At 51.5% G+C, this 15,547-nt stretch overlaps 1 protein-coding gene across 1 annotated transcript in view; it reads right to left on the bottom strand.

The window, feature by feature from the left end:
• The window catches only part of FRG1 (FSHD region gene 1), a 76,856-nt gene extending 72,820 nt beyond the window's left edge, over positions 1-4,036 (bottom strand). Inside the window, exon 1 of the mRNA XM_029586977.1 lies at positions 3,908-4,036. Coding sequence (XP_029442837.1) covers positions 3,908-3,969 — 62 coding nt within the window. The 5' untranslated portion in view covers positions 3,970-4,036. The remainder of the gene's footprint in view (positions 1-3,907) is intronic.
• Positions 4,037-15,547: the final 11,511 nt, after the last annotated feature.

Below are 15,547 nucleotides of genomic sequence, written 5' to 3'. Positions count from 1 at the left end.
ATGATGAAATAGATAATGTAGTGGATAGACTTGTCTCTGAGGCTAAGGAATAAAAACATACAAAATAGTTCTTTCCTATTTGTGACCCTTCTGACTGCACCCCACTGACTCAAATTTTTAACTTCACTCTTCAGTCACTGCAACGTGCCTTTCACAAACCCACACCTTGGGATGTAGGAGACGACCACTCAAAAGATATCTTGAACCAAAAAAAACACACCCCTTCATTTTAGAAATCTGGGGTATCCAGCAGTCAGAGAAAAGAACTTAAAATTCACTGATCAAATCAGGGTTCATGGGTTCTTATGGCATTAAGGTAGCAGCAATAGCAAAAACAGTAGGCTGCAGATCTTGGAAGCTCAAGCATTTTTGTGGTTTGCTTCATTGTTCCTTCCGTATGATCATGAGGAAGGGGAAAATTAAAAATCTACCCTGTAGAAGGATGCCCAGGGACGTGGCTATTTTGTAACCTGCATGCGTATATGTACACGTTATAAAATAGCCTGGCCACATGCATGTGTGCCAAATTTTAAGTGGGTGCATGCATGGGTGTGCAAATCCCTCTTCTATTGCGTAAATCGGGGGATTTTCAAAGGGGTGCGTGCAAACACTTTTCCCAGTTCACCCAGAGATAGGTCCTCCAAACCCCCTAGTATAACCTTTACTCCTCCAGTTAGCCCCGACCCTTAAAATCCCACAGAACTGCCTATTTTTCTTTATCCTTTTATTAACTTTACTTCTGCTATGGATGACATGTAATGTGGCAGGGGGTCTTGTTTACCATTAATTATTGTTTCTTGTTTGTTTTCTATATACTCCCTCTCTTAAATGTGGACTTGTTATGGATTAATATGTTGGGAATGGTTACCTGATTTTCCTGTGTTTAATATATATTTGTTTGGAAATGTTATGGCATTGTACCTGTAATTTAGCATACAAAATGTATGTTATATTTTACAAATAACCTCCCCCCCCCCCCCCCCCAAACAACAAAACAGTTTCTCTTTTAGTATAGCATCCATATCTTTCTCTTCTTTCCCTCTAAGAAAGGAACTGTCCTTCATCTAACCTCTTCCAAGAGATTATATTCCATTCTCACAATCCTCCTCCTCCTCCCTTGGTCAGAGGATGGAATCCCACACCCTTGAAATCCATGATTCCTCCCAGGTAGCTTAGTAGCACTGCCCAAGACTTTATTCTGAGTCTTCTGGAGCCACAGCCTTGCTAGACAATGGCCAGCAGCAGAAAAGAAAAAGAAAATAAGACTTCCCTACACCAGCTTCACTCCAGCTTGATCATCAGCTTCCTGGGAAAAGGCAGAAAAACACCACCTTCCTGCTCTAAACACAACTTTATATTGTACCCATACACACTTCTAGAGTTTCTTCCTCTCGACACTACACTGGAAATATACCATCCCCTTAAAAAGCCTTTGCCAAAATAACTCATCACTCAACCCCTAACATTAAAAGCCAAGTGCACTGCCCCCCCCCCCCCCCATTTCTCCAAGGATCCATTTCTATTGACCAGGCCCTGTTTTAGAGCCCCTGTCACAAGTCATACTGGATTACTTTTCCTGTAAGTGGTGCGAAAGGGGCAACAAAAGTTCTGTTTTCCTTAACTCATCTTAGCCGACTCAGGCCTAGAGCCACTAAACTATCATTTTTTTTCACAGGAGGGGGTCCCACTATCTCGGGGGGGGGGGGGGGGGGAGTGTTGGTGCAATAGTGAAGAATAGTGAAGCCACTCTCCCCCCAAACATTTTACAGATAAACGAATGTGGTGAGCAGCCCTTAAGGTGATGGCAGCCCCAACCTCAAGGGATTGCCATTGCCTTAAAGAATTGCTACCTAAAAACACCCCAAAACTGCGACAAAAAGGAAAGTTGGGCGGGGATCAGGGTTGACCCCCGGCTCTACCTGGGCCCGCCACTTGAAGCAGCCTCAACTCTTCCATTAAAAGTTTCAAAGTCACGCATGGCGATAGCTCCCCCATCCCCCTCCAAAGTTTTAAATAAAAGTAATTGGGTGTTCGTTGTTCACAGTGGTGTCCTCCAGGCCCAACAGATATATGTACTCAGACTTTCTCAGGTTTGGTCTATAAAGATATTCAAGCTATTCAGATGACATCTAACATCAGCAGTGCAGAGATTTGAAGCAGGATTCATCTACTGAAGTGAAGCCATCCAATAAAGGAGGCACCTTTGTAGTGATGGATAAATCCTCATATAAAGTAGAAGCACTACGTCAATTAATAAAAATTGTCTATTTACCTTTAACTGATGGTCCATCAGCAGCATTGAAATATTGTGTGGACATTTTATTACATTATGGTCAGCAAAATGGGTGGATTGCCCAAACAGAATTTAGATTTTTACAGGTCTTTCATCCTATTACTCCAAATACACAAAACTTTAAACCAACTTCCAGGTCAACCAATTATTTCAGCCAAGGTATCCCTGTTTGAGCTGCTATCAGTTTTTGTTGATACTTTTTTATATCCTTTAGTCCCATGTTTACCATCTTATATTTAGGCCTCAGATCATTAGCACCTTGCAACAATATCAGGATCCCTTTCAGGGCTGTAATTAGCCCTTTGCAATCCCTTTCAGGGGCTGCAGTTAGCGACCTTGATATTGTCTCTCAATATATGAATGTCCTCTAGGACACTGTGTTGAATATTTACCCAAAAGCCTACGACAAAAGAATATCTTCGTTGCACACTCCCATCTCATATTTATGATTTAGCTGCAATAGCACTCAAAGAAAATGTTTGTATGTTTGATGGCCAGTACTTCAAACAAATTAAAGTAAGAGAGAGGGGAGCCACAATGGCTCCCAGTGTTAAAAGCTTGTTTTGGGGTAATTTTGAGAAAATCTGGCTTCACATGACTGGGGCAAGGTCCGAGGATCAGACCTAGGCCCGATGCCCAGACCTTGCCCTTATGTGGTAGGGGCAACGTCAGGTCGGCTCTATTTGGAAAATGCTTTCACCCGGCCGTTTGCTAGGGGATACCCCAGTGAGGCAGCCGCTTCATGGGGCAGAATATTGAAACGGCAAAATCCACCCAATCAAAGTTCTGGCCAGACACTGCCTCCCCGTCGCGCCACCCTCCCCAAGCCTCAGGAAAAGCCCTGGTGGTCCATCTGGGGACCCGGGAGCGATCTGTCGTTCTCGGGCCGTCGGCTGCCACCAACCAAAATGGCGCCGGTGGCCTTTAGCCCCTACCACGTGACACGGCTACTAGTGCCATTGGCCGGCCCCTATCACATGGCAGGGACAATGGCCGGCCGCGCCATTTTTTTTAAATGGTTGCCACTAACCAAAATGGCGCCGGTCATCCATTGCTCCTACCATGTGACGCATCCGTCACATAGGAAGGGCTAAAGGTCACCAGCGCCATTTTGGTTAGTGGCAGCCGACTGCCTGGAAACGGCGTATCGCTCCCGGGCCCCCGCTGTACCACAAAGGCTTTTTCTGAGACTTGGGGGAGCTGGAGGGGTATTTTATTTAAAATTGGGGGCGGCGCCATGTGGTTGCTATCCCTGCATGTAGGAGTCGGGGCTGCGATCCGGGGCGGGGGCGTCAGCGGCGCAAAGCAGAGGTGCCTATAGCGCATAATCCCCTTGCACCGGCCCTGTCAGGCAAAATCTTATTTTGGTGATGTTTACAATGAATATGGAAGAAATGTCTATACAATAGAAATTGACATCATTAGAAACGCAGTTTAAAAAAGCTTGCATATTCTAGTCTTCTCAACTACAGTATTCATATCATATCTACAAGCTCAGCCTCTCTAGTCATTATTGCACAGTAACCATGTCTGAGAAAGGAACACGAGCCCCAGACTGTGCTCGGGCTTCAGTCGGCGAGCCTTTTGTCCAGAATAAACCATCGCCCCTCTCACCTCTGACTCTTCATCCCCTTCAGCACCAGTTTGGTGGATTTAACCCGCGCGTATTCCGCCATGACTGTAAAGCTACACTTCCTCTCTCTGTCTGCTGCGTGACCTGATTGGACCTATTTTTCAAGAATGGGCGGGGCGGCTGAAGTCCACCCCGCCCCTTAAAGGGGAAGAAGAAATACTCTCTTCTGTACCCCCTAATGGGGACACTGGAAACTAATAGGAAGGGTGTGTGTGTGAGGTTTTTGAAAAAGGAAAGGCTGCAGGTTGCTCCATGGCCCAGTTCTGCTGGCCAGTTCCCTGCCCATTTCCCCAGCCTTCGCTTATTGTCCCCAACATTGGGGGGAAGAGGGGTCCTTATCTGCTTTTTGAAGAGAAAAAAAGGGGGGGGAGGGTTGCCGATCATCATTTTGAGGGGGAGAAATTGGTGGGACGGGGGAAGGGGGTCCCCTCTTCAGGGGAGTGAGAAGGAAAGGGGGAGGGGGGCCTCCTACCGCTCCACTATTAGTGGCAGGTGTTGGGGGGGGAAGGGCACCCCAAAATGCTCAAAGTAATTTTAACACAAAAGTAAAGAACTTAAATATTTAGGATTAACTCAAACTGGGGAGGGAGGGGAGGGGTTAGTGGCAGCCACCCGGCTGGCGGACATGACTTAGAAGTGCTCCACTTTGACCTGGGTGCACCCCGTGCCTCACAAGAGGGCCTCACAATTGAGGAAGCTGTCCCCGGCCAACTTCCTGTGCCTCAACCGGCAGACAAGAGAAAGTTGACCAGGTCGTCCCTCTGGCACAGAGGGCCCCTCCTGGTCACGCACCCGTAGATTAGGAGGTGTGGGATGAAATTCAACCAAAAGCCCAAAAATAATCCCTTAAGAAAGGCTAGGAAGGGGGGGTCAGCCTGGGACACTTGAGTCCCAGGTGGAACAAATCCTCCTCCTGTCCGCAGAAAGGACAGGAGGAGTCTGCCCGGAACGCGCACGCCCTGAATCTGCCGGTAGCTTCCGGGAGTAGTCCTCTTCGTAGCCAGAAATCATTTTGGAGTGGAATGATTCACAGCGGGGACCCCCCTCCGCCTCCTCGGGCTGGTCCCAACGCATCCTGCCAGGGCGTGTCAGGACGGGAGGCGAGGGCGAGGCGGTGCTCCATATGGGTCACCAGCAGGCTGAGGTCTTTCTGAGACACAGTTTGGAAGTCCACTAGGAGCAGTTCCCGCAGCCTCCAAAGGCCCAAGGAGTTTGAGCTTCCCAAGAGGACCCGCCTCTTGGCCCCCTAGACCCTACCATCAGAGCCAGGGGGTGGGGGCGCGTTTGGGCGAGGATCCACGGCTTTTGGGGTCCTCTCGGGCATGGTGTCTGTTAGAATCCAGAGAGTGCCGAGCACCTTCTGGTAGATGCACTCGATGGTAGCGATCAGAGCTCAGGTGACCCTGACCGTGGTAACCTGAACCGCGACCAGATGGTGTCTCAGGCCCGGGTCCTCCAACTCCTTCAAACCCAGAGTGGGGGTTATGCAGAAGGGGTTCACCCAGGAAGTCCCGGTTCCTGGTAGCCATTCTTATGGCCATGCCCAGCAGTCTCCAGGCGTAGAATCCTGGCAGCTACGGGAGGCGCTGAGGGGCGAGTCCTCTCCTGTCTAAGACAAACAGCTGCTAGTCATACCGCAGGTTGCCTGCTTAGCGGAAAAAATGTGACACCAGCGGGCACCATCGCTGAGCGGGGTCTGCATACAAATATCTCCACAGGGCCTGAAGACGGAAGGTGTGCACCTGACTTCTCAGGCACATGATCCCCTGTCCGTCCTCTCCCCGAGGGAGAACCAGGCCCCCGGCGGAGACCCAGTGCTCTCCGCCCACCCAAAATAAATCCAGCAGCTTCTTCTGGGTGTGGGCAAGGAATTCCTGGGTCGGGCTCAGGGCGGTGAGGCGATGCCACTGCATGCTACTCACCAGCAGGTTCACCATCAAGGTCTGACCACAGAAGGACACCAGTCGCAGCAGACCCCTTCACGCCCCGAGGCAAGCTTCCACCTTCTCTCCAAGCTCCCTCCAGTTGATGGGGTCATAGCTTTCGCGATGGAAAGGTGGACTCCCAGGTAGCTAAGGGTCTCCCTGCCCCACGACAAATCAGGGAGAGCTTACACCCTCTGCGGTCCTACAAGAAGGCTGGAGCTCTTGGCCCAGTTGATCTTGGCCGAGGATGCCGGCGAATAGACCTGCTGGCAAACCTGCACCCTCTCCAAGTCAGTTGGGTCCTGAATCAAGAGGAGCAATTTGTCGGCATAGGTCAAAAGGATGACCCAGATGTGGGCTCTCATAGCACTTGTCCGATGAGCTGCCTGCTCAAAAGACACAGTAATGGCTCGATGGCTAGTGCGTACAGCTGACCCGACAGGGGGCACCTCTGATGCACCCACACCCGATTGCCAGAGGCGCCGCTAGGGACCAGTTGAACTTGAGAAGGCATTCTGCCCTCAAGTACAAGAGGTGGAGGTGCCTCACAAATCTGGGTCCAAAGCTGAATGCCTGCAAAGTGCCCATGAGATAATTGTGATCCACCCTGCCGAAGGCCTTCTCCTGATTGAGGGACAAAAAGGCTGCCGACAGGCCAGACCTACCAGCTAGATGTATCAGATCCTGGACCAAAAAGATGTTATTGAAAATGGTGCATCCGGGGATTGTGTAGGTCTGGTCTGGGTGGATCACCTCCGCCAGCACGGATGTCAGCCACAGGGAGAGTGCCTTGGTCAGGATCTTATAGTCCGTACACAGCAGGGAGACCAAGTGGCAGTTCCTGAGGCTGCACGGGTCACCCCCTTGGGCAGGAGGGTGAGCACCACAAGTCTACAGGAGAGGGGGAGGTGCCCAGTGCCAAGGGCTTTGTTTAGGACCTGCAGGAGATCGGGTCCTAGGATGTCGAAAAAGAAAGACAAACTCGATGGTGAGCCCGTCGATGCCCGGGGACTTCCCTCTTGGCCTCGGCCTGAGAGCCTCGATGAGGTCTCCCAGGCCGAGGAGTAGGTCCAGCCACACCCGCCTGGCCTCACTCACCACTGGAAGCCCCTCCCACAGGGCTTTGCAGGTGTTCGGGTCCATCAGGTCCGGTGAGAACAGAGCCGCATAGAAATCTTGGACCTCTGTCAGGATCCTCCCCGGCTCATTGAAGGGGGTACCGTTGGCACACAACCGGCAAGTTATCTGCTTCTTGTTTCCCCTCCGCCTCTCCAGCCCATAGAAGAAGGGTGAGCCACGGTCCATCTCCTCCAGGAACTGGATCTGCGAGTGCACGTAGGCTCCCCGCCTCACCACTCTTTGAGGAGTCTTAGGGCCTGCTTCTTTTAATCATACTCGAGGAACACAGCAGGTCCTGTTGCCAGTCCTGCGCGTTGCCGAGGCACTCCAACTCCAGCACCTCCCCCGAGAGGCACCGGAGCACAAAGTACTGCTCGGCGTTAATGCCCCTGGCATGCTCTTGACAGAGAACCCGGAGCCGGATCTTTCCCACGTCCCACCATTGAGTGAGGGAGGGGAAGTCCGCCTCCCGGCAGCGCCAGTTCACCCAAAACACCTGCACTGCCACCATCAACACCTCATCCATTAGGAGAGAGTTGTTGAAGTTTCATTGGGTGAACCTGGGCTGCTCGTGGCTGAGCACGACCCTCAGGGCCACGAGATTGTGGTCTGAGAGAGCAGCTGGCTCCACCATGCATTCCGTGCATCAACCAATGGGAAAGACACCACCGGTCGGTGCGGGAGACTGTGCTTTTCCTCATTAGTTAAGGTACTTTGTACATTACAGACAGACATTGTTATTTGTTAGATCTGCTTGTCTGTAATCAGAATGAATTCACAAGCCTTCACCAAGTAGAAATACAAAAGACCTTCAATTCTGCATATTCTTGTTTCATCTCTATTTTGTGGACTACCTTTATGAATATTCTATACAAAATGCTTCATTTGATTGCTTTAAAATTTTGATATTGCATTTTTATATGCTTAGTATTAGAACCATTCACAAATATCTCATGATATAATAATTATGGTAACATGCCATGCAAACATGTAGTAAGTGTGAAAATTTAACCCTTGGGATATTATTCACTTTTCTTGATATTTCTTAATTACGCCATCTAATGTTTGGTATATCATAGAATTTCCCATGCCATTAGCTCTAATGGCTAAGGGGTAGATTTTAAAACATGCTCGCGCCCGTCCATGTGTGTGTGCTTCCCGGCGAGCACACATGAACGCGCTGATTTTATAATCGCGTGCAAGGGGGGAGAATTATGCAATTTTCGCATGGCGACGCATCGCAGCCTTTCCCAGTTCCCTCCCAGTCCGCTCCAATTAAAGAGCAGACTGGGAGGGAACTTCCCTACCCCCACCCTAACTTCCCTTCCCCTTCCACTCTCCTCTCCAACCCCTAAATCCATTTTTTGTTGTTGTTACCTTTGTTGAGCAACTTCAGCTCCCGAGCTGAAGTAAGTTGTGCGTGCCGGCAGCGGGACAGTAGACAATGGCGCTGTCCCGGCCCGCCCCTCCGGCTCGCCCCTTGGAAGAGACTGGCTCTTGTGTGTGTAAAAGATTACATGCGCAGCCGGGCCCCTTCTAAAATGCATGCAGCGCTCGCAAAGCTCGGCTGCATGCATAACCCCTATTTTTCCTGCGCGCATCTTTTTTAAAATCGACCCGTAATTGGACACATAGTAACTTCCTGTCAAGGGGGTATAAATTTTAAGTTATTTTCCCTTTTGACTGAACTGAAAATGTATGCTTGTCTGCACATTTTCTTCGTTAGTGCTTGTAATGAGAAATGCATTATGTTTTGTAGACCTTTATGATTCCAATGACCATGGACGACGAAGGGAATTCATTGGAGGATGGTGAAATCCCTCCTGGCCTGGAGCCATACCAGAGCCATACCGGCCCATGCTTCGATTTTTCCACAGAAATAAATTGCCTGCCCTAGTCTCCCAGACCCTGAAGACTCTGGGAGTTCTGGGCATGGACCCTATGTCAGAGCCAAAGAAGAACCCCATCCTGGTGTCTCTACGGAAAACCTCTTGCTATTTTCTGATGGTGGAAGCCATCCAGGAGTTGATTGACCTGGAATGAGACTCCCCGGAAACAAGTTTTAAAGAGGGCCAGGCCTTGAAGGCTTTGTACTCTTGACCCAGCAGTCAAGGAATGTCTGCATTTCCCAAAAGTGGACGCCCTGGTCTGCACCATCTCGAAGCGAACAACTATCTCAATAGAGAGAGGAGCAGCCTTGAAGGATGCTCACTATAGGCGGTTGGAATCCATCCTTAAATAAGCTTTTGAAGCAACAGCAATGACACTGCAGATTACTTCCTGTTGTGCTCTGGTGGCTCATTCATGTCTGCTTCTCTCGAGAGAGGCAGATAGCTCAGGGGCGCATACCGGAGAGGTGATCAAGCCCACCGCAGCCTTCCTAGCGAATGCAAGCTCGGATCTAGTGTGTACCTCGGCCAGAGGAGTAGCCTTAGTCGTGGCAGCCAGAAGACAGCTCACAAAGATGCCCTTTAAGGGATCCCTCTTATTCGGAAGCGAATTGGAGAGGCTAGCCAGTAAGTGGGGTGAATCTCCAGTGCCCTGGCTATTGGAAGATAAGAAAAAGAGGTCACAGTGCCCCTCACCCATGAGGGGTTGGGCCAGGAGCTCCCAGCGCTTCTGGCCCAGAGAAACTCATCATTTCAGCCCTTGGGAAGGTCTCAGTCCTTTCAAACAGACAATCAAAAAGAGGAACAGGTTCGGGCTCAGGTTCAACCCAAACTTCCCAATGAAGTTTGGCTGATCCATCCACAGGACGAGGAGATAGGGGGCCAACTACCCCTCTTCTATCAGTGGTAGGCTGAGATCACATTGGACAAATGGGTACTAGAAATCATACACTGTGGAATTTCACAGCATCTCTCGGGACATGTTCATGATGTCACCTTGCCACTCCCAGCACAAAAAAACTGGCAGTGGAATCCACATTGATAAGGATCCTCAATCTGAGGGCTATAACTCCGGTACCTACACCCCAAGTAAATACAGGGTGTTATTCCATCTATTTCATCGTACCCAAGAAAGAGTGTTCATTTCGACCCATCCTGGATCTCAAGAGCGTCAACCATCATCTGCGGATAATTCACTTCTGCATAGAAACTGTTCGCTCTGTCATAATGGCAGTGCAATCTGGAGAGTTCTTAACCTCCCTGGACTTCTCGGAGGTCTACCTTCATATTCCAATCCGTGAAGACTACCAGCGTTTTCTACGCTTTGCGCCCTTCGGCCTGGCAACCGCCTCCAGAACATTCTCCAAAATTTTGGTGGTCGTAGTGGTGGCACTGAGGAAAGAAGGGATCCTGGTGCACCCTTACTTGGACGATTGGCTGATCTAGGTGAAGTTGTTGGAAGAGAGCCTCCAGGTGACCAGCAGGTGGCCTCTGTAATGCACCCGCAGTATTCCAATGAATGATGAACGAAATTTTTAGAGATCTATTATACACTAAAGTAATGGCTTATCTGGACGATATCCTCGTCTTTTCCAGAGATCTTGATACTTATCGTGCCAACATACAAACTGTCCTCCAGCGTCTTCGTGAAAACCATCTGTTTGCAAAATTGGACAAATGTCTGTTCGAAAAGTCTAGCCTGCATTTCCTGGGTTACATACTCTCCCAACAAGGCTTCTCCATGGACCCCGCTAAATTAAAGGGAATCCGGGATTGGCCGCAGCCAGTGGGACTCAAAGCACTCCAGCGCTGCTTAGGATTTCTCAACTATTATAGTCACTTCATCCCACACTATTCAACACTGGCTGCTTAACTGACAGCCTTGACATGTAAAGGCCAAAATACACGAGATTGACTGCCTGAAGCCATTGCCGCCTTCCATCATTTGAAAGAAGCCTTCCAGAAGGGGTCCTGTTTACATCACCCAGATCCGACTCGTCCATTTATAGTCGAAGTTGACGCTTCCGCCATTGGGGCTAGGGCCGTCTTAAGTCAACGCATTGCCTCTGGTGCTATAGTTCCCTGTTCCTTTTACTCCCGTAAATTCTCATTGGCAGAGCAAAATTACAGCATTGGGGACCGTGAACTGCTCGCCATAAAGTTGGCTCTTGAAGAGTGGCACCCGTGGCTAGAGGCGCACAACATAAATTTATGATGTTCACTGATCATTGTTTTATTGTAACTGCATACCTTAGCCTTCTCTTGTTTAATGTTTTATTATTATTTCTACGATTATTATTATTATTATTATTATTATTATTAATAAGATAAATATTAGTTTTTACCTTTTTTGTTACCTATCCACTTGTTAATTGTAAACCGACATGATGCGATATCTATTGTGAATGCCGGTATAGAAAAACTTAAAATAAATAAATAAATAAATAAATCATAAGAATCTGGAACATTTGAGTCAAGCTCAACGGCTCAATGCCCATCAAGCCCTTCTCTAGATTTGATTTTGAACTCTGCTGTTGCCCAGCCGATAAGAACCTCTGGGCAGACACCTTATCATGGCCTTTTGACCCTGAAGACATTCCGGAAGAACCAACCCACATCTTTAACACAGCTTGTATCTCTTTGTCTGCCACTCATCCAGTTCCTACTGGAAAAGCGGTAGTGCTCCGACGACTCCGAGAAAGAGTTCTCCGCTGGGCACACGATTCCAAATTTGCCGGTCACCCAGGATGAGCACGAACCGTGGCACTGCTCCAGTGGTTCTTCTGGTGGCCTATCTTGGTCTCTGATGCGAAAGCATATGTCAAATCCTGTAATGTTTGTACACAGCAGAAACCTCCGGTCAGGCGACCTTGGGGGTCTTCTTCAACTGTTTCCAGCACCCGAAGAACCATGGACTCACCTGTCTATGGATTTCATCGTGGATCTGCCACCTTCTAAGGGTCACACCGTAATATGGGTCACCATAGACCGCTTTTCTAAAATGGCCCATTTTGTACCTCTACCGGGCCTGCCATCTGCTCCAGACCTAGCGTGACTGTTCATCCATCATATTTTCAGATTGCATGGATTACCCATGGATATCGGCTCAGATCAAGGTCCTCAATTTGGCACTAGGTAATGGCGCTTACTCTGCCGAAAATTCGGTATTAACATCAGCCTCATGACTACCTATCATCCCCAGGCTAACGGGCAAGCCGAACGGATGAACCACTCTTTGAAGGCTTTCCTGCATGCTTACATCAATGACCAACAAGATAACTGGTCGGACCTCTTATCCTGGGCAGAGTTTTCTCACAACTCTCACATCGCTACAGCTACTGGTACATCCCCATTCTCAATCGTCTATGGGAAACAACCTCAACCACCTCTACCCATACCTCTATCCGTGCCATCTCCTGCGGCACAGGCTACTTCGGACGCCCTTAAGACACTATGGGGCGGATTTTCAGAGCCCTGCTCGCCTAAATCCGCCCAAAACCGGGCGGATTTAGACGAGCAGGGCCCTGCGCGCCGGGAAGCCTATTTTACATAGGCCTACCGGCGCGCGCAGAGCCCCGGGACTCGCGTAAGTCCCGGGGTTCTCCGAGGGGGGCGTGTCGGGGGCGTGTCGGGGGCGGGCCCGGTCGTCGCGGCGTTTCGGGGGCGTGTCGGCAGCGTTTTGGGGGCGGGTACGGGGCGTGGCTACGGTCCGGGGCGGTCCGGGGGCGTGGCCGCGCCCTCCGTACCCGCCCCCAGGTCGCGGCCCGGCGCGCAAGAGGCCCGCTGGCGCGTGGGGATTTACGCCTCCCTCTGGGAGGCGTAAATCCCCCAACAAAGGTAAGGGGGGGTTTAGACAGGGCCGGGCGGGTGGGTTAGGTAGGGGAAGGGAGGGGAAGGTGAGGGGAGGGCAAAGGAAAGTTCCCTCCGAGGCCGCTCTGATTTCGGAGCGGCCTTGGAGGGAACGGGGGTAGGCTGTGCGGCTCGGCGCGCGCCGGCTATACAAAATGGGGCGGATTTTAAAAGGCGCGCGAATAGCCTACTTTTGTTTGCGCTCCAGGCGCAAACAAAAGTACGCTGGATTTTAGTAGATACGCGCGGAGCCGCGCGTATCTGCTAAAAACCTGGATCGGCGCGCGCAAGGCTATGGATTTTGTATAGCCGGCGCGCGCCGAGCCGCGCAGCCTACCCCCGTTCCCTCCAAGGCCGCTCCAAAATCGGAGCGGCCTCGGAGGGAACTTTCCTTTGCCCTCCCCTCACCTTCCCCTCCCTTCCCCTACCTAACCCACCCGCCCGGCCCTGTCTAAACCCCCCCCTTACCTTTGTCGGGGGATTTACGCCTCCCGGAGGGAGGCGTAAATCCCCGCGCGCCAGCGGGCCTCCTGCGCGCCGGGCCGCGACCTGGGGGCGGGTACGGAGGGCGCGGCCACGCCCCCGGACCGCCCTGGGCCGTAGCCACGCCCCCGTACCCGCCCCCAAAACGCTGCCGACACGCTCCCGAAACGCCGCGACGACCGGGCCCGCCCCCCCCGACACGCCCCCGACACGCCCCCGACACGCCCCCCTCCGAGAACCCCGGGACTTACGCGAGCCCCGGGGCTCTGCGCGCGCCGGGAGGCCTATGTAAAATAGGCTTCCCGGCGCGCAGGGCCCTGCTCGCGTAAATCCGCCCGGTTTTGGGCGGATTTACGCGAGCAGGGCTCTGAAAATCCGCCCCAATCCATAGCCTTGCGCGCGCCGATCCAGGTTTTTAGCAGATACGCGCGGCTCCGCGCGTATCTACTAAAATCCAGCGTACTTTTGTTTGCGCCTGGAGCGCAAACAAAAGTAGGCTATTCGCGCTCCTTTTAAAATCCGCCCCTATGGGAACAGACAAATCTTCGCCTGCATCAGTCTGCCTCCCGGTCCAAGAGAACTGCTGACAGTCGACGCCGCTCGGCTCCTGAACTCCTTCCTGGCCAGAAAGTCTGATTAAGTACCAAATACATCTGACTTCAAATTCCATCACGGAGATTTGCTACCAGGTTTATTGGACCTTTTCCTGTTACCTGATGCATCGGACCTGTTACATACCAGCTTCGGTTGCCCCCTATACTGGGGATACATAATACATTCCATGTATCGCTTTTAAAGCCTGTAATTCTGTCTTGGCCTGCCCGGAAAGCTCCTGAGTCAACTCCTCTGGTGGCAGAAACTGACACAACGTACAAGGTCCACGAAGTCCTTGCTGTGACTGTCGCTGCCCGATGGCTTCACTCCCCCTACCATTTATTTTCTGCAACTCCTCCTGCTCTTCACGGACGCCTGGCTGCCGCAGTGTCCGTCTGCTGTCCTATCCGGCGTCCCCGGACCGGCTTGGGCGCTGCTTCCTGCCATGCTCTCCAGGTACCTTAGGGTGCGCGGCCCTCATTCTTATTTCCTCATTGGCGCGTTCCTCAGGGGCGCCCCCCTGTGATGACATAACGCTGCCTGGATATTTAAGCCTACTGTTTATTGCTAGCCGTTGAGTTAGCAAGGGTAATCTTACGGATGGGATTCGCTCTCCGTACCCAGCTACTCTGCCTTCCAACTTCCATTGGACTCTTTCTGCTAATGGGGTACCCGCTCCTCGGGGACCTCTTTGTTTCTTTCAGGTCGCTATCAGGTAACCGGTACTTGCTCCTCCAGAGCCCATGTTCCCTGAACCGCTGCCTGCATCTATCTCCTCTTCTACTTGGAAGAATTCGCTACAGACACCATCAGTGAGTACTACTATCATCTACTCCTCAGAGCTGTCTCCCTGGAACCAGGTACTCGCTCCTCGAGGGCCTGCCCCCATTCCAGTGCCATCTCTTATGTGGAACCACTGTGTGAGTACTCTGCCAACAAGTCTCTCCACCTCCAGGGATCTGGTACTTGCTCCTCAAGGGCCAGCTTTCCCTATCTTGGGTTTCTCCATATTTGGGACTCTGTGAATGTTCTATTGTACACACTTTCTCAGTTATCTCCACTACAGCACTGCTACCAGAGAAACCACTGTTCCAGCACCCTGGGGAATACTAGCCCAGTCAGGCTACATCATCTACTCACTACTGCCTCCTCTGGTGGTTTCTCAAACTGTCTAAATAAAGAACTATCTGTGTTTGTGTGTCCAGAGCTGAGCCTGACCTGTGGCCCCTCACGGGACTTCCCCCCATGGGCGTGGTCAGCTGCCACAGTGTCCAAGGGTCCACCCAAACCTCACTAACTATAACAGTCCTAGACGTCCGTCGCAGGGGCCGCTGATGGGAGTGCCTCCTTTCTTGGGAAGGATACGGACCCGAAGAGAATTTGTGGGAGCCAGCCCGAAACATTCTGGATAAGACCCTCCTTTTGAATTTCCATCGTGCCCATCCGGCCAAACCCCGACCTCCAGGAGGGGGGCGTAAAGGGGGGTGCTATTATGCGTGCCGCCCGTGGCAGCCCCACGGTGAGGCCCTCTCACCTCTTCAGACAGACTCCAGCTGCTGGCTCCTCTTCGCTGGTGGCAGTGGGCCGCCAGCTCCGACCTCGGGTTCTTTCCAGTGCCTCCGGTCCTGCCACCCTGCCCTGTGTTGCCAACCAGGATGTTCCTGTTTGTCGGGCCTCTCCGCGTGGCCCGCGGAGAGACGCCGCCACCAGTGCCACGCCCCTTCCTAGGCGTGCGGACATCAGTGATTCCTTTAAAGGGCCA

The sequence above is a fragment of the Rhinatrema bivittatum genome, chromosome 1, assembly GCF_901001135.1.
Source record: "Rhinatrema bivittatum chromosome 1, aRhiBiv1.1, whole genome shotgun sequence".
Taxonomy (NCBI): domain Eukaryota; kingdom Metazoa; phylum Chordata; class Amphibia; order Gymnophiona; family Rhinatrematidae; genus Rhinatrema; species Rhinatrema bivittatum.
The sequence above is the reverse complement of the archived record's forward strand: the minus strand, read 5'-3'. Positions and strand labels throughout refer to the sequence as shown.